At 38.3% G+C, this 25,827-nt stretch overlaps 1 protein-coding gene across 5 annotated transcripts in view; it reads right to left on the minus strand.

The window, feature by feature from the left end:
* Positions 1–22,695, minus strand: part of LOC149535137 (P-loop containing nucleoside triphosphate hydrolases superfamily protein) — a 280,366-nt gene extending 257,671 nt beyond the window's left edge. For 4 of the 5 annotated variants that reach the window (XR_016358029.1, XR_016358030.1, XM_089807307.1 and 1 more), the window contains exon 1: positions 22,107–22,695. Coding sequence is in view for 2 of the 5 variants with exons in the window: in XM_089807307.1 (XP_089663433.1) it covers positions 22,107–22,208 (102 nt within the window). In the remaining 3 variants the exon portion in view is untranslated. Of the gene's footprint in view, positions 1–21,849; positions 21,921–22,106 lie in introns of all 5 variants that reach the window. The other variant, XM_089807309.1, reaches the window with a different exon arrangement.
* Between the last annotated feature and the right edge of the window lie 3,132 nt (positions 22,696–25,827).

Genomic DNA, 25,827 nt, shown 5'->3' on the forward strand with positions numbered 1-25,827 from the left:
CTATAACAAAGGTGACTTTTATAAGCTGCAATATGCAGCGCTGAATTCATAGAAATAAAGCCAGCTCATTAGTGAGCTGTTGTCTAAGATATTATGAAGGCAGACTCAGTATAAGGTGTAGTGCTATAATGTGTTAATTAAAGAATAAAATTGCCGACTCCTTGCAATAAGTCACCTTCTTTGGGTGAAAAGGCATGAGAGAACATATATAAGAAGTATACAATGAGAGTTTGGAAAGGCAGAAAATATAATGGAAATCATTGACAAGTTGATTAAATAAGTTGCAGATCATGTAGAAGATATATGCATGGAGAATATGGAGATGAAATATTCTAGGTTACAATAGCAGATAAGCAGAGATAGATCCTAATAGCAATGAGCAATGAGCAGCAACAATAATATATTAAAAAGATCCTGTTATTTTAGAAAGCAATAAAAACCAACAGCAAGGATTATTAGTATAAAGGCTAATGCTCGTATTATGTTCTAAGTAAGCTGTTAGAATATTCAAAAAGCATCTAAAGCAACCATTGGACAGCGGTTCCTTTTTAAAAGAGAGAAATGATTAATATAATTAAACACCACTCTTATTATGAACAGTGATTAAGTTATGCTAACAGAAATCAAACTAACAGCAGTTAGGTGCTTAATAAACAATTGGGTTGAGTTATGAAAAAGCAATGTAAAGAAAGTTGTGTCCATCCCTTAAGGACAGCAACCTCCAAGTGTTATCTCTCTTCAAGAGACATGAGTGAGAGGCAAGAAGACTGCAATGGAGGATACATCAAGCAGATCAAGAAATCATTGCAAATCAAGTATATAGATTGAATTATTGAGCAATAGCACTAGCAATCAGCATCCAAGAAGAGAAACAATATCCAATCAGATCATTCTAGATTCCAATAGCAGACTGAAAGTATACAACATGCAACGATTTATATTCTGCAAGTATACTAGCATAAAATAGTGAAATCAATAATTAAGGTGTGATTATGTGAAATGCATATTCTAAATCATTAATCTACCTATAACCCAACAAGAGTTTCGAGGCGAGGAGGAAATGCAAAAAAGGGGAGCAGATACGAGATCCCCATCTAAGAAGAACAACCCATGTGCCTGCCACTTGGGGCCAAGAGGGTGAGTCTTCACTCTTGGGCCTAGATAAGAAGAGTTTGAGGCACCCTATTGTGATTTCCTTTCCAGCCTTTACGATGGTTGATTATTGGAGAAATCACAATCATAAAAGGATGAATAAGGAGACATAAATAGGCAGGACAGATACAAGCACCTCACTAGGTGGACTACCCCATGTTGGACGTCTAATATGCTTGCAACTAGGGGTCAAAGGGGTGAGAGCCCACTCTCAGGCTTAGTGTGAGGATAGCTTTACTCCAACCTATCATGCTCCATCATTCAAACCCTATGGTGATTGAATGTTAATTAAGGAATGTAGATGTGACATTAATAGGAAGAGTAGATACAAGCACCCCACTACGTAGACAACCCCATGTTAGATGTCTAATGTGTCTGCCACTTGGGGCCAAGAGGGTAAGTATCCACTTTTGGGCTTTAGATGAGAACTGCTTTGGGCCAACCTATCATGCTCCCTCATTCAAATACAAGACTAATAGAAATAATGGATCTTGCGAATTATATTTCAAATATTATCTAACATGGTTGCAAGATCTCAACCAGATTTATCTTAATAAAGATGTTTTAATGGTAAAGTTATAATATTAATGATATACCTTCCTTATTGTAATTGCAGTTGTGGTTGTAGGGCAAGATTGTGATTTTAGGGCAAGATCCAAGGTCCTCCCAAAAGCGGGCATTATAATTGGTATCTGAGGCAGCTTATCATGCTCCCTCATTCAAAGCCTATGGTAGTATAAAGCTAATTAATGAATGTAGTTGTAACATCAAGAGGGAGGGTAGATAGAAGCACTCCACTAGGTAGATCACCCATGTTGAAAGTTCAATGTGTCTGCCACTTAGGGCCACAAGGGCAAGTGCTCACACTTGGGCTTAGTGTAAGGAGTGCTTTGGGCCAACCTATCATGTTCCCTCCTTCAAATACTAACCCTAATAGAAATAATGGGTCTTACGAGTTATATTTCAAATATTATATAACATGGTTGCAAGATCTCAACCAAATTTATCTCGATAGAGATGTTTATTGGTAAAGGCACAATCCTAAAGTCATTATGTCCCTTATTCTAATTGCATTTGTCGTTCTAGGGAAAGCTCCAAGGTCCTCCCAAAAGGTGACATTATAGTTGGCCAATCACAAGGCTGATGGGATGCATTTCTATGAAATATATGCAGATTGAAAGTATGTAAGCTCGGCCCACACGGAGGTAAAAGTCTCTTAACCTCTTTGGTGTAATGGAGAGGATGTAGTGCACTACGTATGCTAACTCTTGCAAGGGTGTCAATGTTGGGGCAACTAGACAATAATAGATATTGAGTCAAGTTAAGATTAATTTGGTAGACAAAGATGTCTTGTTCGGGATGGTGTTTTGGCTAGTAAGTCTACAAGTTTGCAGCTTCTATGTGCTCGTGGTTCTTGTCAGAGAAGGTAGCCTTTAAAACAAGATGTGATGTAACTTTAGCATTTTCAAAGACAATGTTAGCAATCCCTTGTACCCATTTAATATGGGATGGGAGTAATCGGTTTGAAGAAATGATTTGTCTGGTCATGCGTGACCAATACTTTTGGATGGACAGCCGATTGCAATGGAGCTTAACATGTAATATCATTGTAAATTAATAAAATTCATCTATGTATGTATGTATGAATGTGCACATGTATTCGTATGTATGCACTTATGTGTGAATGTATGTACATGCATATGTATGTATGTATCTGTATGTTTGTACCTATATATGTATACATACATACATACATACATACATACATACATACATACATATATATATATATATATATAGAGAGAGAGAGAGAGAGAGAGATACGTGTGTGTATATGTATGTATATGTATATGTGTGTGTGTGTGTGTGTGTAAATAATACAATTATATTTGCTTGTTAGTGGGCTTAGTTGGGTTAGTCCAGTGTCTATGGATCTTGAGGTGATTGAATGGGAAAAACCAAAGGAGGGATGGTGGAAAGTTAACTTTGATGGGTGTTAGAAGGTAAACAAGGTCAATCCAAGACTGGAATGGCAACATCACAGCAATGGGAGGAAGGAATTAGAAGAAGGTACTAACAGTGTAGTAGAAGCCTTGGCATCTCTAATGGCTATAAAAGTGGCAAAGCTGATGGGAGCTACAAAATTAAATGGTGAGGGGGATATACTGATTATTATTCAGGTCATCATAAAAGGAAAGACAGGTGAATGGAACCTTTAAAATATATTGATTTAATCACTGAGGATTTAACTTCGTTGGACGATTTTAATTAACTCATGTAAGGAGATTAGGAAATAAGGAAGCAGATAAGCTATCTGATTGGGCGTTATTTTTTGAAAGTATAGGAGAAATGAGGGTTGAAGTCTTCCAATTAATCTCAAAAGATGATTTAGGTGATGAGACAAGTAGGATGGCGCATTCTTAGACTACAGAACGTATAGGTTTTGATGTACAGTTGTCTATGTTCAAAATTGTAGTCCACATCAAATTTTGAGCAATATGACTCCTGGAAAAGCATTCATAGGTATCAAACCAGAAGTTAGTCATTTCAGAATTTTTGGATGCCCTGTACACATTCATGTGTCTACAGATTAAAAGTCAAGTTAGAACCTTCACACAAGAAGGAATTTTTTGTTGGTTATAGTGAGTCTTGTAAAGCCAGACAAAAACAGAATGAAATCAGCAGAGGTGTTTCATTTGAAGAAGATGTAGCTTTTAAAAGATCTAAAGGGAATCCTGCGGGCATTGATCGAGAAGATGGAAACTTCTCAAAAAATGAATATTGCTGCCCGTGATTCCCCTTCTGATATTCCGAGGGAGACTCCAGATTTAGAAGAATCTATTGATCCATTTGATCCCATAGAACCCACCAACGGACCAAGTAATGTTTCATTAGATAGGAAGAGACCTTTCTGAGCAAAACATACCATGCAAGAAGTTGAAAAATATGCAGCCCATTGTGGCACTTTTAGAGGAAGTAAGAGACCACATAAGCTTTCAGGTTATGTTCCTTTAATGAGTCATATTATTGAACCCAAACCTTCAAGTTTTGAGGAGGCTTTAAATCGTTGGGTATGCAGAGATGCTATGACGGAAGAATATCAATTTATCATCAAGAATGATGTTTGGGATATTGTTTGTAGGCCTAAAGAAAAATCAGTTGTATCTTTTAAGTGGTTGTTCAAAATTAAGCATGCAATTGATGGAAGTGTTGAAAAGTATAAAACCAGATTTGTGGCAAGAGGGTTCTCTCAGAAGGAAGGTATAGATTATGAAAAGACATTTGCTCTTCTAGCTCTGTAAACTTCTATCAGAACTATCATTGCTATTGCAGCATGCAATATCCCACTGGATATTTACCCAATTTTCTCACAAACAATTTTCAGATGATAACAGATAACTTTATGCAAATTAAAACCGGCAAAATAACCCAGCAAATGTTCATATAAAATACTCAGAAATTGTTATTACATTATAATTTTGGCAATACAATAACATGATAAAATATCCAATCTTAAAAACAGTGCTAACAGTCAGATTGGAAAGAAACCATCACGCACCCGTAACTCTAGATGTCAACTCCATCACGAATTCACCACATAAGATGAATTGGGGCTACATCTAATCCACCACCCAAGAAGCCTGAAGGGCTCTGTCTGCAAGTTTTGAAAATTGGAGCTACAAGCTTCAACGTTTCTCAATGAGAAATCTGAAATCAATCTCAATATCCAAGCATGTTGAGAATGAGCCTCTAACTTTTGTAGCCATCCATGTGTCTCTTCATTTTCCTCTGCTTGAATCTTCATATTTCTTTTGTGTCTTATTCCACTCTTATTTAACGTCTCCATTTAATTATATAGTTTCATCAGAAATAGACTATTAAATCTTTTGGCATTAAAATATCCTACTAAGCTCAGAAAGTCATGTGTAATAGCTTGTCGAAATGCTCTTGGCAAACGCTCCTAGTCCAATACTGAAATAGTCAAAAGATAGAACCTTGCTGACTTACTAAAAATGGTAAGCATCTGGAAACCCTATCAAAACAACTCCGATTGGCCGGTCATTGAAGGTGCCTAAGAAAAAAATCGCACAAATCATCTATAAAGACCAGGTTTGCCCACAGAACCATGGCAGAAAGGGCAAACAACACAACAAAGAATAAAGGCCCAAAAAAGGGGATATACACAACAATTAATAGTTGGAAATTACATCAAATAGATGTAAAGATTGCATTTCTATATGGTGTGACTAAAGAAGAGGTATTTATTGAGCAACCAAATGGTTTTGTGATTCATGAGAAGGAATCACATGTATGCAAATTGAAAAAGGCCTTGTATAGCCTTAAACAAGCTCCGCATGCATGGTATGAAAAGATTGATCATTATTTATTGAGATTGGTATTCTTCAAAAATGATGCAGATTCAAATCTCTACTTCAAGGTAATTGATGGTAAGTGTTGATGTCGATATGGTAGACAATATTGCCAAGCAAGATATTCTATACTAATATATAATTTACAGTATAATCATCACATTCATTCCAATAAATGGAACAAGACACAAATGGCAAGATATATCTTTATTGATTGTACCAATTGAGTTACAAACTCGTACCGATGCTCATTAATTTCTATTCCCACTATGTGCTAAATATAGCACTCGGATTGGTTACTAATACCAACCGACATGACGTTTGGTACAAAACTTTCCTAATAACTACTTAATTAATTTATTACAAAATTACCCTCTACATTATTCCCCCCAAAAAAGGAAGTCATTTCCACACAACTAAAAAGCTCAAGAAGAGGGATGAGAGCATGTCCCTGGAGCTGAAGCTGAAGTTGAAGTTGCAATTGGAGTGGTCGAGGCTATGAGACGAGCCAATTGTTGCTTGAGGAACTGCACATCTCATTTTGCTACAAGTTGTTTAGTACACACGCCTTATAGGAGCCTTAGTGCATTCCTTCTATTGTAACATAGCATTTTTACTATGCTGAAAATAAAGAACATATTCTAAAAATATAACCAAATATCATAATGGAATGACATAAGTAATTTAGAAAAAAAATATGGAAACTACATTAAATAACGACTACATCCATTTCATATGAAAAACAACTGAATTAACTTCCATAACTGAATTCTATGGTTGCAATTGATTTAACTATAATTATATCTTTAGATTTCAAAGTCAAAATAAAGGTACATGTAAGTAAGAGATTTACAATTCATACATGAACTGAAATAATTGTCGACAAGTTGCGCAAGCCTCGGCATCTAGTGAAGAGGAGAAGCATTGACATAGTCTTAAACTCCCAACCACGGACCTTAACATATCCCCACACAATCTCTTACAAGAAAGGCCCTCCCTACCCCAAGTTAGGCTTGGGGCACCATAGTCCTGCCATGCTGAGCATACTAGTGTTAGAGTGTCAGCTAAGCAGTAGACAAGGGTGAGGAATTCCTTCGTCAACCTCCCCTTTGTCAGCTAGCACTCCTGACCTCTAGTGATCATTTGTAGCAAGCATGCCTCTAGCCTACCTTTACCAAGGATTTAGATGGGCATTAATCAGCCCAATCACCACCGCTCGACTTGACAACCAATTATATCTTGGACAACCATGAGCTTACTTAGTCTTAAGCAATTTCTTTCTTGTTGTGTTGATATAATAAAAGATACCAATTAATAGTTTTGCACTACATCTTTCCTCTCAAGCCATTTGCACTTGGCTCTATCGGCCTTGAGTGCATCCTAGGAGACTGCTGGTATGTATTAAGTTTCATAGAAATCAGAATGAATACTTCAAGCTGTTATAGCTGGCCTCATATAGTGAAAGAATATTATGCATTATCAATTATTGAGAATTTCTTCCTCAAGGGATTATCGCAGTTCCATTCCTACGGGCAGATACCCGAAAAGCATAGATGTGAACTTGTCATTTATAAAGAAAGAGCAGGATCGATGCTTCTCAGATATAAATTCGAAGATATGAACATGATACAATATCAAACATATAGAAAAGAGTAGAACTGATGCTTCTCAGATATGAAATCGAGCATATGAACAAGATATTATGTCAAACATATAAAAGAGAGTAGAACCGATGCTTCTCAAATATGAAATCGACCATGTGAACATGATAGTGTGTCATTTGTAAGTGACATGAAATGAGAAGTGAGTTTTTGGAATGTAAAAAGGCATAGCATAAAATGAGAGTAGCATACAAAATGTTCATGACCTGAGAATGGTTAACAAATGCAATCGCTGAAGCGATCCTACTGTGCATGCTTATGACTTATGCCTAATCGGCTCAACACTACAAAGTGATGTGGTACTACGCTCCAAGTCTCAGGCGAGAAAAATACTTGATTTGGGGGAAAAATGGCAGAACAGAATGAGACAAGATCATGCGATCGAATGATCCTTCAACCGCGGGTAAGGGAGATATAGTCTCCCGCTCGGTTACAAGAAGGAGCTCGATATCGGTTACAAGAACTCCAATATCAAATTTAAAAAGAAAGTCCTGATAGGAAAGGTGGCAACACTCACTGTTTGGAGTCATATTAAAACATAAAGATTATATTTTACCATGGTATAAATCAAATGTATTTACATATATTCATATAAGTACATATATAAATATAATGTCATCATGCTATTGAATCCCATCTATATTTTGTACCTACATATATACATATATCTATATGTGTGTGTACTTTTTGCGAGTATGCATAACTATCACTATATTCTCTCTGGATACGCACACACACATATATAGGTGCAATTCTCAGATATTATCAGAGTATCATGGTGGCATCATAATCATATATGTGTGTGTGTGTGTGTGTGTGTAAAATTCATAATGTCTATCACTTCCATAGTCTCAAAATAAGAGAGAGGTATTGGTTCTTTTCATGACATTAAATGTTTAATGTTCTCTTTGCCTTTTTTTTCAAAAGTTGACCAAATAGCTCATGACTTGTCCAAGGTATACTCCGTTGCCTAGTCGATAAATCCTCCATCAAGATAGCTAGAGTCCACACCTGAGGATCTGACAATGGACTAAATTTGGTGCCCCATTCCTTCAATCCCGTTTAGCAATGCTTTCCCCCTTTTGTCTGCTCCTACAACCAAAAGTGCATATTCCACAATAATAACATGTTTTTCCATTTAAATTAAGATATCAAGAAAACAAAATAACTGAGAACTGTCACAACAGCTAACCACCACTAACCTTTATCTTAAAATATAGGCATTCATTTTTAGTTGAAATAACAGTTATCAACTAACAAGTTATTTATACATGAATCAAATCAATTAATCATAACTTCCATTACACAAGATCATGGTATCCAAGAGTTTCTAACTAACCATTACAACGGCTATAATATTATTTTTAAAAGATCAAACCTTTGGGATGTAACATCTATTCTTGTATGTTGTTGCCAGCTGCTCCGCATGTGTAGTCTATTCTTCTCTAAGCTCTGCTTCCTACTTCTCTACTTGCTCTATCAGGATTACCCGATCACCCTCAATTTTTGCCAATTCCCAACTAACTTTCTACAATTCAAAAAAAAAATGGCCCAAAAAGTTCCTTCAAATCAAATAAAATAGGTGCCAATGGCCCGTATGATGCATTATTCGTGATGCTTGTCATTGTTGAGACTGTACTCCCATCTCCTCAATAGACCAGCCTTGCTCTGTAAATGTCCTCTTAAAGTCCTCATGGCAACCCATCCTCATGAAGTGCAAGCAAGACTCTAGCTTGAGAGGTTATGGTAGTCATATCTGCCTCCTTGGCTTTCTACTTGATTTCCTATGTTTCCTTAGTTATGATTTCCAATTCTACCAAGATCCTTTGAGTGCATGTGTCAAAAGGTAGAGGGATGCTTTCTTCTGAAACTGGGTGGCTTTCTATGGCTACAAACTCTATCTCAATGTCTTCTTCCTTGAACGGTTGCAAGGGCGGCAAATCTTTGCATAAGTGGTGTTGTTTCTCCTAGCAAGTTTGGGGAACGAGGAAGTATATATTCAATTCCATTTTGAAATTATGCCAATGCAGAATCTACCTCTTTCAACTGTTATTCCATGGTCCTAGTATCTTGTTGTTCGTGTTCTTGATTTTGTAGCCTATTTATCGGTTGTAGGGTGGCCAAAGTAGTGAGAGGAGCTGGTGCAAGAGCTGCAATTCCTTTCCTTGTTAACCTTGCTCTAGGTGATACCAATTGTGCAATTGGCTGCCCTGTTTTGATCCCTTGAGAAGTCGGAATCCGTATTGTATGACTTGCAGCTTTGGTGCACCTTAACTCCAATAACTTGGTGCCACATATCTTCTCCATCGAAACCAAATGAACCATGAGTGAAAATTAAGAGGTTGTAAAGTTTACCCACTTAGCGCCCCAATTTGCAAAGGTCAGTCCATTGGCTACTTCCTCCACTCATGCATCCTTTGTTTCTTTAGTGCTTGTTTCTCCACTTGCATGTGGCTCCTTCTTTATGCATATGGCCTTCCTCCAAATGTGTCAAAGCTGAGAGGGCATAAAGTTTACCCGCTTGACACCCCAATCCGCAAAGGTTGGTTCATTAGTTGCTTCCTCCACTCATGTATCCTTTGTTTCTTTCATGCTCATTTTCTCCACCTATGTGTGGCCTGCCCCTTCATGCGTACGACCTTCCTCCGAATGTGTATGGACATTTGTACGGCCTATCATACGGCCTTCCTAATGCCTACTCTCCATACAAGCCTCCCTTGTACGATCTCCTGATGTGCGTTCCTCCATACGAGGTTTTGTACATCCTCTTCCACTCGTACGGTGTTCTCCCATAGGGCACATATGGTCTCCCTCCTTGCAATTGCCCTACCCTCTAGTGCACGTACAAATCACTAGATTCCTAGTATGCGGTTTTTCTCATTGTGTGCTCACCACGCTAGACTTTGTTCGATTGTCACTTCCTAGTGGTGGTCCTTCGAGTTATGGAACCGTTTCTACATCTTCAGAAGTATCATCTTTGCTTGTTCTCGAAGTACGACACTCATACTCCTCATCCCAACTAGACTCTTCCTACTCCTCTAGTGATGATTCCTCTTCATCACTATCTTGTGTTTCCTCCACCATATCCTATCTTTTCCTTTTTCTAGGTGGCTCCATGCTTCCTTCTGTCATGGCATCTAAATGCAGCCAATACAATATAGTGGGTTTTTGTGGCTCTATTCAATTCGCTAGAACAAACTTTCTCAGTACTCCGAAGCAATTTGTGTGCACAGGGCTTCCAAAAACACAACTATAGCGTGATGGGGCATGTCAAATGTCTTATGTTTTAACAGGAAAAATTCCTAAAATCCTGTCTGAAAGTAATTGTGCCCAGTTATAGATCTTACCCTCGTATACCCCATTCACCTGTAAAAGAATTAAAATAGCAATATTTGAAGTTCTCTCCTCCCTGTTAACTTACTTTTTATCAAGTCTATCACACGTCTCCATTCATTAATTTAATGAAGATTTTCTTGATTCCTCTACTGTTGCTCCAGGTACTTTCCCACTGTTTCTGCAACAAGTTCTCCTTGCATGTCAATTACACTAACAATTTATTTTCCTCTACAATCATCTTTGGGGGTTCGGCCACTTGCTGTCCTTGATTGGGTACTCAAAATACTTTCGTGAATTCCTTAGGTGCATATGAAACTATCATGTTTGTTGCGTGTATTTAATAACGGACTTGTGACCCTTCTTGTTAGAGCCATGTACAACAGTTCTTAGCACCAGTTCAAATTCCTTGAGATCAAAGATGGGCATGAACACGATCTTGTCTACTTCTGCTTTTCTCAAAGCAACCTTCAAGGGATGTTGATCATCTGCACCTTTCCACCAATGCCTACATTCGGTTCCTGTAACCCCTTCAAAACTAATACTTACAGCAGAGACTTCTTTTGTCTTTCCCATGTTCTTGTGGCTTTTGCTTGCAGTGGCCATTTTGTCTCTTGACTTAGTCTCCTTTCTTCCCCCTCTTGTGCCTTTATCCTTCTCCTACAAGGAGTTCTCCTTAGGGTTATAAGTTGTTTGTGATTCTTTTGTGCCACCTTTTTAATGTATTTAATGCAATAGATGCTATGGATATCCACGTGCGTCTACTTGCCCAATGTACAAGTTTTGGCCGTCCTCTCAATGTCTGTGCCTCTCCTCTCCTTTCTGCATACACATCCCTCTTCTTGCATACAAGAGGTACAGATTTTATCCCTCCTCGTTGTGCACGTGCCTTTCCTTCCCCTGCCGCATACAGGTCCCTCTTCTCCTTGCATACAAGCGACCTTTCTTGGCACACGGATGGCTTAATGCATACGGCATTACTGCCTTTGCATATGACCCCCCTACACGCTCTTGCTCATATCATTTCTCTACCTAATTGTACCCGTGCAACTTTTGTTACTTCTCTATCGTACGTGTCCATACAAACTTTACTTTCTTTTCTTCGTGCGAGTGTAATTCTTGTGGCACATCTCCTAGAGTTATACTTTGTGTTTCTTTGTGTGGAGTATTGGGGTCGCCACTTTCATTAAATATGATGTTGCCTTTGGTGCTTATTATCTTCCTTATTCTTATTTTTCCCTTTTTCAAAAAAAGTCTATCCTCTTACACCAACATCGGACCTTTTTGTGTCTCGGTATTTTTGCTTGTGCTTCCTTTCTCAATTTCCTTGGAAATCCCTCCTCATGTTTGAGTTTCCTCTTCTTCCCTCTTTCCTCTTCGTTCCGAACGCTTAACTTTGAAGCATATTGCCATACACACGATCATGGCAAGGTCTCATAACATTTATTTTCAAAACAAGTCCCCAAATATTCCAAGTCAAAAAACTTATCCACCAAAGGGGTGGGTCCTATGCCCTTGGAGCTGTCATCCATGTATCTGCCACCATATTTCTGATACCAAGAAATTTTTCCCCTTCAAGTATCGGTGGCTCTACTGGATTGGATATTACTCACCATAATGCATTTGCTCCTCTTTTATAATAATATCTTCTCCCCAACTTTCTCACTCTTCTCAACTATCTCATTGATGTAGCCATCGCCCTCACACACAAACACAACATTTGGTTTGATTATCATCTTCAGCGGGGGTCCTATAGTGGCATCATATTCTTCCAAGTTGATTTCCTCTATGTCCTCTAGATTCAACTTTTCTTCGTTTAAGGGTTCTTGTTTTGCTTTGGCTTCCTCGTCAATGTCATAGGCTACAAACCCTTTCGTTGCTCCTTCTTTGGTGCTTTCATTTTCTAGTCACCATTGATCCTTATCCATAATGTTGGAGGGTCGAACAATGCATTTGTTAGGTACTCATGGATTCTTGGAATTGTCACCCCTTCTACTTTTTTCTTGACCATCCGTTCTTCTAGATTCATAAGGGCTTATTCCAATCTGTGTCTGGTCTGTAAGGTTCTAGTGTGATGATTGAGTCTTCTTCAATTTCTTCATCTTGTCCAAGTGTCCATCCTCCTTTAGTAGCATATCCTAACATATTGACTTCTTCTATATGCCTCTCTTGATAAATTTTTAATTTGGAATCATTTACTGGTTCTTTGATTGATCTGTCATCGAGGGTTGCCAACTTTATTGCCCTGTTGTTACTGATTTCTCTTATTTTATATGGTCTCAGCCACCGCACTTTAAACTTCCCTAGTTTCGTTACGATCGTTATATTTTGAAACCAACTGCCCAGCCAGAAATTCATTTTTCGGAGATGTTTTTCGTGTCAAAATTTCCTGTGTTGTGCCACCTTCGTTGCCCATTGTGTTTATAGTCACCTTTCTTCTAGTTTGATAAGACTATTGGGTCTTTCCTTCAAGTTGTCTTCTTCTCCCCATTTATTTTCTACTGCCACCCTAAGGCTTGGTATTATGAATTCTATTGGTACCACTACTTCCTGTTTGTACATTATTTGAAAAGTTGTGCTTCCAATCGTTACCTTGTATGAAGTTCAATAGGCCCATAGTAATGTTGGCAACCTCTCCTACTAGTCACCATCTCTTACTCCACAAGTCTTGTATGATATTGATACCAAAATCTTATTTATGGATTATGCTTGTCCATTCACACGTGGGTAGTATAGGCTAGTCAAGTTATGGAAGATGCAAAATTCCTGAGTCACATTCCGTATTACCTGATTTACAAAGTGCACACCTTTGTCACTTGTAATGGGGATTGATATCCCAAATCTTGTGCCAATTTTCTCATACAGGAATTGGTCATACTCGTTGCCATTTGTCTACAAGAGCCTTGCCTCTGCCCACTTTGTAAATTATTTTGTAGCAACCACAATATACCAATGGTGTCTAGTGGTACTCGCCTTTAGAGGTCCTATGAAGTCTAATCCCCATCTCTCAAATAGTTCTTGCAACTATGAGGGGAATAAGGGCATGCAATCTCTTTTCATTGACTTTCCTATCCTTTGACATGTGCCACATCCTATCCACCCACTCCTTGGCATATGTATAAAGTGTTGGCCATCATAGCCCGACTAGGAGTACCTTCCTGGCTATGGCATCTGGCCCCATAGACCCTCTTGCTAGACCTTCATGGGACTCTCGCAATACGTTGGGTTTCTTCTTTCATTACACATTTACGTAGTAGACCCTATTTGTAAAGTGATCCCTCTATGAACTGGAATGTTTTACTCTTTAAAGCTATCTTCCTCCTCTCCCTGACTACCATATCTAGGAGGAATGATGCGATGGGCAGGTACCTCTCCACTTGCTTGTACCAACTTGGAAGTACTGCAATCCAAAAAAAGGTGGGTGTCTGGGAAATCTTCCTTCACCCCTCTTGCTGGTTCCCACAATTTTATTCTTGATAGATGAGCTGCCCTAACGTGACTTTTGCTTGGTCTTACTATAATTTTGAATGTAAATTCTTGGAGTAAGAGAAGCCACCTACTCACCCTTGTTTTATCAATTTGTTGACGAGATACAATAGTGCTTAATGGTCTACGGAGAAGGTGAACGGGGTGGCAAGAAGGTAGTGCTGGAATTTTTGAACTAAGTACACCATGCCTAACACCTCCCTCTCAGTCGTACTATAATTCCGTTTATTTTCAAAAGCAAGCCTACCAGCAAAGAAGATTGGGTGGTCTAGTCCTTCCGTTCCCGCTTGGGCCAAGGTTGCCCTAATAAAAAAGTTAGATGCATCCACGGATATGTGGAACTCCTTGCTCCAATTCGGATAGACTAGTATCGGTGTTCCTACCAGACTTGCTTTGAGTTCTTCCAATGCATTTGTCTGCTCCCTTCCCATGTAAATGGTTTCCCCTTCGTTGTGATCTTTTCTAGTGGTAGTGATATCTCAGCAAATCCTTTGATAAATCATCAGAAGTAAACAACATGGCCCAAGAATGACTTCACTCCTATTACATGTTAAGGATTCTCCATTTCCATGATTACTTTGATTTTATCCAGGTCAGGTTTTAGTCCTTCCTTGCATATAATGTGCCCCAACATCTTCCCTTGCGGTACCATGAATTGGCATTTTTTTGGATTTAGAGCCACGACTTTTTTGGATTTAGAGCCAGTCGTGGCCTCCTACAATGATCCATGCATTCCTGTAATATAGGAAGATGGGTTTCTTTGCCACTAAACACCGACCAATCATCTAGGAATGCTCTGAAATCGCTCGTTGCTATTCTGTTGAATATATGAAGTATAATTCTTTGGAATGTGGCAAGAGCGTTACATAACCCGAATGGCATTCTATTATAAGCATACACTCCATCTTCTACTACAAAAGTAGTTTTCAATCTATCTTCCTCTACGATGTTGATTTGGTTGTATCCGAAGAACCCATCCATGAATGAGTACATCTCGTGTCCTACCACCTCCTCCAACGCCGTATCTATGACAGGTATGGAAAGGGGTCTTTTATTGTCACTACATTTAAGCACCAAAAATCCACACATTCTAATCTTATTTGCTTCCTTTTTCAGAGAAATGACTATTAGAGACACCCATTCGCTGGTTTGTACCTTGAAAATGATTCCGACTTCTAGCATTTTTGCAATCTCTTCCTGTAATTTGGTTGCATAATTCTTGTTCATACAATATGGCCAATTTCATACCGATCAGGCATCAAGCATCAATGATATCCTATGTACGCATAATTCTAACGAAACTCCCTTGAGGTCCTTGTACGTCCATGCAAACATATCTTTATATTCTAAGAATATTCTAAGTGTTGCCCCCTTTAGGGTTGAGTCCCAATCATCCCCTACTATTATTGGGTTGAGTTCCTTTTGATCTCCCAAGTTGAGTTTTGCCACCTTTGGTTCCTCGTATCTTATTTCCTTATGTTCCTAGGAACTAGTGTGTGGGTGAGTCATCTAACGGCATCGTCCCTTCCTTGTACTCCATATATTCATCTGGGTACATGTCCTCCTCTTCCACTATTTTGGCAATCTTGAGCATATTGCAGCTTGGCTAGAATACCTCATATTCCTCCATCTGCCAGTGGAACGATCCACTAAGGGAGTTTATTGCATCCTCTGAGCAATTCCCAAGTCTTACGATGCCTTCCTCATCTGGTTATGTTTCTTTGTTTCCATCACACTCCCTACCTTTCGATTCCAAGTCAGATGCCAATTCTTGACTTACTATCTAGGTTTGGAACTCAATTGTGTATTTCTTCTCTTCATGTTGGATGGGCAATGTATTACGTTTCCAATTATGGTTGGCTTTGGCTAGCCTTAGTCATTCCCTTCCTAGTAAAGCGTCATAGCCCTTCTTCTCCAACGTAATAACTACAAAGTCTAGAAAAAATTGTTGTGTGCCTACAATTACCTTTTGGCCCATTAGTGTTCCCAGAGGTTTTATGCCATGTTGATCCGCTCCTACTAGGTGGAAGGTGGGTGGCCAGAGTGTGGGTTTACCCAACGCTCCCTAGATCTCCTCAGAAAGCACATTCACTCCCAATCCTCTATCCACTATGGTGTTTCTCAACTTGTGTCCCATGATTTTGATTTCCACCACCGCAGTAGTCCTTCAAATTCCTACCACAAATAGTGTGGTACTTCCTCCCTTTTGTTGTTGTCCTCCTTTCCACTTTCCTCGTGTTTGGTGTTATCTCCCTCGATTTTGGAGATTGCTACCCTCAATTGTGGCAAAGTACCTAGAAAGTCAACCACCCTTATTGGTACTGTAGTTTGCAACATTTGTCTTATTATGTTAGATTCATATGTGGACCATACGGAAGGATTTATTACCTCCTAGTAATGGCGTTGTTCTTCTACCACCTGTGCCTCGTTCAATCGTTCCTTTTCTATTTGTGGATTTGGGTACGAGGCTTTCTTTGCTTGCAAGCGAGTGACTGCCATTACTTGTTCTTCTAAGTTTGTAACTTCCAACATATTCACAACCTTCCTTTTGGGACAATCCACATCTTTATGGTTTCCTGGTCCACACCACCTACATAGCTTGCTTCCACCATTTTGGTGATCCCGCATGAAGTGCCCCCATTTGTTACATCTTCGACACTAGATCATTGGACAACCTTTTTCATCATACTAAATACAACTGCACGATGTGTTGTTACTATTGCCGCCTCTTCTTTTGTTCCGATATCCCCCTGGAGAGGCAGTAGAATTCATGTTTCTTGGTGGAGTCGTAGGAGGTTTAGAATGTTCTCCAATCAAGAGTACTTGAGCACTTCTTGTTTTCAAGTTGTACAGACATTCTTTAAGGGAATGTCCTGCTACTTGACAGATGTTGCAAAACAAATTTTTTGGACAATTACTCTTTGTGTGTCCCTCACTACGACACTCTATACACCATACTTCTTTACCTCCTTTAGTTTCTTTTTTTGCTTTCATCTCTTTCATCATCTGCATCATGTCTTTGCGGAGTGCTTGGACCGTTTTTTATTCCTCTTCACTCTCTTCCTCGTTGTTGGCATTGTTGGTTCTCCTCTTACTCCTAGTAGTTTTGTCCTCACTCTCTATGGCCATAGCTCTATCATAGGCCTTTTTATAGGTGGATGGAAGTACTACCTTCATCTTCCTTTGGATGGAGGGGTTCAACTCTTCTATGAATCATCTTTTTTGCAATTCATCTGCTGGTTTATTTTCAAGTTTGCCTATTAGTTCCTTCAACCTCCGGTGGTAAACCTGAACACTTTTATTCTTTCCTTGTCGAGTATTATATATTTCTACTACCACCTCGTCATCATCTCTCAATAGCTTGAATTCTACCTTAAAGGCTTTCTTCAAGGAAAACCATGTTGCCTTCTCATCTACCAGGTTTGTGTACCAGTCGATTGCTATTCCTTAGAGAGTAGTAGGGAAGGTTATTAACTAGTAATCCTTATTGTCTTGTCCTCCCGTCTCCCATATAGTCACGCATGTCTTGCAATGCCTTATGGGGTCCTTGATCCCCTGCCTTTAAATTTGGGAAGTTTTTGTTTATCTAGTAAATTTGGTATCTTTCTTCGATTATTTTGTTGCGAATTCTCTCCTCCTTGTCCCGGTATACTTCTATTGGGTTATAACGCTTCCCTTCTCTCGCGCTTACGCCTCTGTCACATTGGTGGTAATGGGATTCCCACCTCCTTGGAGTTTCTAGTTCTGCCTACCCTATGGTTGGTTCGTCCAAGATGGCTAATCTTTCTATTCCCCTTATCGTACTTTCCAGCAAGTCTGCTACTTCCCTGTCAAGGCTTCTTTCCTCATCTCCACTGAGGGCTTGCTCACTACATTCTAATCCTTTGTGTACTTGTTGGGCAAGATCGTGTACTCTTCACCTCCTTTCTGCTTGTTGTTGTGCTAATAATACTTGCCTCACTTCCTCCTTTGTGTCTTCCAATTGAGTTTCTTTCTAGCGTCTCCTATCCTTATTGGGAAGGAGGGGCATTCATTAATAGTTTGTTTTGTGATTCTTGCGTTTCCCGGTTCCTCCGCCTAGGGTTTGTTCTATGGTTGCTCGTATCTCTAGGTTCCTCTTCTCTGTGAGTCTTTTGATGGAATCATTGCAATAAATGTTGCCTTCTTTATTCCCTCAATGCGGCTTCTTTATGTTCCTCTACTGCTACCAACCTCCATGCGAGCAGCCTTGGAAGACTCCCGAGGAGATATACACAGCCTCGTTCATTGTGAGTTCAGCACGTACCATACTGATGGGGAGAGCCCTTTGCTTTGCCTCCCGCCAGACGTACTCATCAACCACTATGTCCCACACCTATACAAGGTCCTGTATCAATTGATCTTCCCTCGTGACTTCCTCCTCCTCAATGTCACTATCAGTTAAAATTGTTTGCTGGTCGAAGGGTCAGCCCATTATGTTTCTGTCTTTCTCCTGCCTTCCAGACCTTGGATCTGTACTTAGGCAACGACACCAGAAATATTGATGCCAATATGGTAGAGAAAATTGCCAAACACAATTCTATATACTAATATATAATTTACAATATTATCATCACATTCATTCTAATAAATGGAACAAGACACAAATGGCAAAATATATCTTTATTGATTGTACCAATTGAGTTATATACCAATACCGATGCTCATCAATCTTACCATAACATTTCTATTCGCACTGAGTGCTATGTATAGCGCTCAGATTGGTTACTAATACCAACCGACATGAAGTTTGGTACAAAACTTTCTTAATAAATACTTAATTCATTTCTTACAAAATTACCCTCTAGAATAAGGCATTAATTTTAGTTCTTTATGTTGATGATATATTTCTTACTAGAGAAGATAATCTCATTGCCAAATGTAAGAAAGATTTAGCTTATGAATTTGAGATGAAAGATCTCAGTTTTATGCATTACTTTCTAGGATTGGAAGTGTGGCAAAGGCCTAATGAGATTGTTCTAAGGCAAGGGAAATACTCTATTGACATTTTGAAGAGATTTGATATGCTAGATTGCAAGTCTACATCAACTGCTATGGAAGCAAATCTTAAAAAGTTACATGAGTCTGCAGCCAGTTTAAATATAGGAGATCCCACTATGTACAGGCGATTGATTTGATCATTGATGTATCAACACTACGCTTAGTATTTGTTATGTTGTTAACACTCTCGGTTAGTTTATGTGTGAGCCTAGATATATTCATTTTGTAGCAGCAAAGCACATATTGAGATACTTTCATTGTACAGTGGGATATGGTAATGTGGAGAATAATACTCTTATTGAGACAAAGTCTTAACTTTAGTGATTCTTCTCTGGCATGTAGAAATTTGAAGTGAACGCCCTTGTAATATGTATTTTTCTCTAAAACGAAGAAATTTGAGATGAAAGCCCTTATAATGCACTTTTCTCTGAGATAGAAAAACTTGAGGTGAAAGCCCCTGAAATGCATTTTTCTCTGAGATGAAGAAATTTTAGGTAAAACCCCTTGTTGCTCTTTCCACTCATGGGAGTATCCATAGTGGATGTAATGTTGAGAGACTCTGTAACAATATCACGTTGAGTGATTCAGTGATGTAATCTTGTGTTTATTTCACACATGGGAGTAGCCACAGTGAACATCATGTTGAGTGACTCCATGATGCTATCATGCAAAGAGAATTCGTGATCAACTTTTGCTTTTAACACAAATGGGTGCAGCCATAGTGTCTGTCATGTTCAGAGACTCTATGACATGAGAATTTGTAAATGATATCTCCTTTGCGAAGAGGGAGTGTTCAGAGTTTCGGTAGCTACAAGAGCTATCATCCTTTCCTGCTTTGGTTGTGCTTATCTGAAATTGTTATTTCTCGTGTTGATGTTGCATTTGTTCATAAGTTTGTGACTGCGGAAGGTTTCTATGTCGGTCAGTTCTTTCATCTCTGTATGTCAAGTTCTGTATTGTTCTTTGAAGGCACTGTAGAGTGTTTGCTTCCAAACCTCAACTCCTTTCATAACTATCATAATTCATTGTGTTTTTGTGTTCTATTTATAAAACGGATCGTATTCATCTGTCGTCAATTCATGTTCAACCGTATTCTTCTTTCATTACTGTCAACAATCCACAAAGAAGTCTCTGTTCGGTTCATTCTCATTACCGCTGCCAACTCATGCGCCACCATGTCCATTCTCTTCATTGCGGAGGTCACCATCATTTATGCAGAGGTCACCAAAATTTATGCCTCAGAAGTTTTGACAATGAAACGACACATATGTGTAACCGTCACCATCCATGCTCATGGTATTTGGAGTGTAAAATGACATCAGTGTCAATTATCTTTTGGTATTCTCGTGTTTGGCCTAACACTCCGGTTGAGCATGTTTTGCACTCTAGATTGTGGTCAAGAGCAATTGCTCAAGTTTCTACAGAAATTCCTTGTTAATATTATTCTCTGTATTTATCATATGAGAATTGTGATGTGTTTAGCATCAGGATTGTAATAAGACATTCTATGTGTGATTGTTAAGTGCAAACAATTTCAGAGAAGGATTCATTCCTTAGTTAAGCTCATGAGCTTTGTATTCAGACTTGGTGATTATTCAATAAAGAATCATTATGGGTGTGGCTAGATTTTTCACCTCAGATTGAGGGTTTCCCAAAGATAAAATTCTTGTGTTGTTTTTGTTTTGCATTTTAAAGTTTCTGCAAATTGATTCAATGCTGCTCTGGTTCTAAATTTAAAAGCAAAGTGTTGAGCGTCCTTAAGCCTATTGTTTTATAAACTGTAATTCTAGATTGGCATCCATTTGTGGAGTATAAAGGTAAATGCCCTAGTTCAACCACCTCCTAAGATTTAGCAGGCCAATTGGCATCATTTGAAAATGATCTCAAAGCCTATGAAGCACACTTCCTTGCCTCTGCAACAACCCCCTCATAAAAAGGCTCTTAGCAGTAACACAAAAAACCCCAATGGCTTCCCATGCCCTCCACCTTCAAAGCATCTGATAGCTTCAACACCCATCTCAACTCACCAAACACAAATGAGTCGCTGATGGACTCAATGCAGAGGAACGGATCCAGGAGCGAAAAAGTTGGCCTGATTTCAGAGAGACATTCACAGGCCCCTAAAAAATCTGCTCCAAGTTCATACAGATAGGTAGCAGGTCCCCCAAAATCAACTCCCAGCTCGTAAAGATGGTTTTGAGCACTGATTTTTCCTTTAATGCTAGATTCTTGCTGCTTCTGACAATATCCACAATTTCTGTTCATTTTCATCATACGCATACTGGCAATAGAAGCGTAGGCAACCCAACAAATGTAGACAATAAAGCGTAACACTGTTAACCAGGGTGGATATATTTGGTATCGAGGTGATGTCTACTCATGCTACTATTCAGTATTGAAGTTTTAATAGTAATGGTAGTTCTGCTATTTATATCTGTTTCTGAGGAATTTGCAAGGCCGTCTTTAGGTGGCATGCACCGCTTAAGAACGAGACACCAAACAGAAATTCATTTTTCGACACTTTCCTTTCCTTGTCTTTTTGTTGGAAGCATTCAGAATTAATGTAGTATGTTTTAAGTTACGATCATGAACGCACAATATCTTATCCAAACGCCTCGAAGCAATGTATCAGAGCCAAAGAGTAGCTAATAGATTGAAAATGGAGCACTGCTATATAGCTCAGGCTGCCAGGGTCCAAAATTACTCCAAATAATAAAAGATTGAGCACGTAAAAAAAACTTCCAGTCTTTATAATCCCTGCTTTAATTGAACTTCAAAGCAGATTAATCGAGATACTCTTGAAATGAAGAAACGTTGGGAAAGCATACCAAAAATGCGGAAATAATTTTTATTCAACGCTCTATTTTCCCTATTCTTTTGGTGGAAATTTAGCTTTACCCTAGAAATAAGAAGAGAATATGTGAGAAAAAAGTGAAAAAGTAAAAATATTTGCTATGGTTTTGCTAGTCCAATTTTCTTAAAATTCAATAAAATCATCCAGACGTAAGGAATAAAGTAAAATGCTTGTTTTTGTATATGATTATAGAGAATTAAAGCAAAGTTGAAGCGTGAGTAAAAATCGTACGGCGTGCAGAGGCAGGGACTGAAGAAGAGAGCGGTCATTATGCTGAGATAACACTTCCACACCGTGCTGCTGCACTACGCGTTGCAGCACAGCATCGTCCATTAAACCAGCTTCAAGGATTCCTTCCTTTCTTACTTTACCAAAAACGGTCGGAAAACCTTCCTATTATCAACGAATGAGAGCTGAACAATGAGGGTTCCTTCGACAATAACTTGTCGTTCAAGAATGTCAAAAAGGTGTTTTGTTCAGATAAATGAATTGGAAACAGACAGCCGGCTTCTTCGAAAGCGGAAATCCTAAAGTTTTGCTTTCCTCCTCCGTTGAAGAGTCATTTTGCGCCACTAAAAATGCGACATCTCACGCCAACTCCCGGACGACCTCAATTGCTTGCTGCGCAGCAGACCAAATTTGCTATAGGATTCCATGTCCCACTTCAAACAGCCATATTTTCTTCGCTTTGATCCGTTGCAGGGATTAAGCTAACAAATTAATCTGTGTTGTTTGCATTCTCTCTCAAACAACAAATATTCATATAAAAATAATTTAAAATAAATATAATTTTGGACCTGCCTAACATTATTTTGGCTTCATATTATTTATCTCTACCTTTCCTTAATATGGAGAACAAATAGTCTTGTTATTTTCTCAACTCCACAAACTCGCGGTCAACATCCCACTAAGTTCATCATTTGGTAAGGTATCATTTTCTTTCATAAAAGATTGTTTGTCTTTCAAATCTTGTAATTATAATAAGTAAATAATATGTTGTCCATCATTTTAATTATTTTTTTTATTTTTTAAAAATTAAAAATAAACAAAGTTGTATTATCATGAAGTTTTTACAAATAGTTGTAAAATAGTCTTGTTATTTGATATGTATGCATATTAACACTCTTATTGTACTTGCCTTAGGAAATGTACTATTGCATTCAACTTTGAGTGGAGTACTAATTAATTTCCACCAATGACAAATAATTATTTTTAAATGATTGAAATATAGTTAAAATTTTGTAATTTATTTTTGTCTTTTAAATATTATACAAATTATATCATTGGATGAATTGATTTTGTGTTATAAAGTTACAAACAAAAGAACTTTAATCTTTTAGATTATGAAATTTTTAATTATAAAATTAAAGTAAACATAGCATATTTCTTGTTTTATTTTTTTTTAATAATTTTTTTTTTAATTGATAAACTGGTCGAAGCCTTATGATATATATTATTGAATTTAGCTTTACAAGAATCTTCGTTCAAACAGGCACTAGTAGGAAAGAATGAAGAAGAAAACCTCCAGTTGTACCTGGGACCGAAGTCCTTTTTAGAATACAATTGTAAAAGGGGCATACCCTAGTTTCTAAAACTTTGACCAAAGTCTTGTCATTTATATACATTGTAAGAGCATACATCTAAATATAATTGAGGATTAGATATGCAATATTCTCTTACTGATACGGAGGGAATGGATATCCATGACGTCAAGTGATGGAGCACTCCTAGTTTCTCAGGATAAGATTTGGAAGAAACTTGTAATGACAGTATCACATTTGGTTGTCTTCATATTCTGCTATTATGCATTTATCACACTTCACACTCCACGTTAAATGTTAGTACTCACATTATGTATTCACTTTATTTGCCAAATATCATTTTATCTAGATCTGGTCATATTTGGACATCTTAATGAGAGTACATATTCTTGATCAGCACTATTTTCAATTTAAAATATATTAGATTTTAATTTGATGCACATTGTAGACACTTAAATCTGATTACATCACTTAAGTAATCATATTTAGTTATCTCCTAAGGCGTCATTAATTAAGTATTTAATATTGAATTAATCTATTGTCGTCCCCTAGTTAATTAATTCAATTACTCAATTATAGCCCAATTGATAAAATCAAATGACAAATCCAAAGTCTAATTATCAATTAAATCCCTATTCTCCTATTAAATTAAATAAATGCATAAAACTATTTATTTTAATCCCAATAATCCCTTTTGATTTAATAAATAATTTTAAATCAATTTCCAACCCCTAACTATACCCAAATCCCCACCATTAGCTAAATCCAACCCATTGACCCATGCTAACCCCTCTTAACCAACTAATTAACCTACCTCATAAGTGTTAGCCTACTTGCATCCCTCTAGCATGTCACTTGCACCCTAATTCCCTCCTAAGCTAAGCCTGATCCCTTTCCTAATCATGTGCACAATTTTAACCAAGGGTTAAGAAAGTCTTAAACCAAACCAAAGTTAAAGTTCTATCATATCCCTCTTACATTCCTATTCAAGAGCCTTAAAGGCCCTTACATTGACTTGAAGGCTCCTTAGATGTCTTTTACACCCATTTTCCACACTTATCTTCCCGCATCCTCCCTTATCCTCCCTCATAACTCCCTTTGAACACCCATCTTGGCCCTCTTCTTTATCCAATCCCCTTGTGACACTTGTCACAAAACTAGAACTTTGAAGAAGCACAATCCATGTGCTCTCTTCTCCTTACATCCTAGCCCTCCTTAACCAATTCCCTGCTACCCTTGGCCTATAAATAAAACCCTTCCCTTCACAATTTAGAATCAACTTCCATGCAAACTTATAATGCACCATCAGCTACCACAGCATAACCATTTACATACTCACTATGTCAAAATCCATACACACCTCCATTGTTGAATCCTTCATCCAACTCCACACGTGATCACTTACCACTTGGAACTTGAGCATATGTGAGCACACATCCCTCAATTGCTGGACACATTGACACCATCATGGTCACACTCGAGGAGCCTACCATTCTTGGTTTGCTTGCCTCAAACGTGTTTCCTTCAACTTATCATGAAGTAATGTTTAATTTCATTCAATCTGTAAATGTTTAGTTAATATTCTAAATGTTTCTTTAGCATACTGGATATTTACCGTTACATTTTGGCACACCCAGTGGGAGCAGCACATAAGCACAAGGTGAAACTTTTAAATTGTATATATTTTTTTTTAATTTCACCTTTCATTTTTTATTACATTTTTGTTGTGCAAGTTTTCTTTAATATCTTAAAAAAACCTAAACAAAAAAAAATCATTTTGGTTACACATTTTTTTTTGTTTTGTTTTTTTTTTTTGTGAAAATCTTGCAATATATATATATGTTTTTAACCAAAAAAATTGTAAAATTACCTACTTATTTTTTGGTGTGGAATAGATTTTGCCCCCCAATTTTTTTTAGTTTTTTCGTAAGCACTGCCCAATCTCTTACAGCGGCCACCGCCTCCGTAGATCTCCCTACCCACCTCCTCCTTAGCTCCCTTACTCTACCCATCACCTACGCTTGTACCTACATGGCCACTGTGCGACCCTAACACCTCTGCACCATGCAACCCTCTATCGTTGCCCATGCCCTCTGTGCCCCGACCTCTCTCCTCCATCGCGCTTTTCGCTTATGACCTCCACTCACGACCCTACGGCTATCAAACCCTTCACCTTCGCCATTGTCACCACTAGCAACCTCTGCTGCAGCCTCCAAACCCTCCTGCCACCATCGAACCACCCCTGCGGCCACCACACGGTTAGCCTAGCGGTCATCTCCATCATCGACCAACGCTCAAGGCACATCTTCAAACCACCAACTTGCATTTCCAACCATCAAATTTAAACTCACAATTTGTTGATGTCATCACTGCAAAAGCCGTCTACATGCTCTTTTAGGCCATAAGGAGCA

The sequence above is a fragment of the Cupressus sempervirens genome, chromosome 10 (genome assembly GCF_028749045.1).
Source record: "Cupressus sempervirens isolate cs-2001-9-10 chromosome 10, ASM2874904v1, whole genome shotgun sequence".
Lineage (NCBI taxonomy): Eukaryota > Viridiplantae > Streptophyta > Pinopsida > Cupressales > Cupressaceae > Cupressus > Cupressus sempervirens.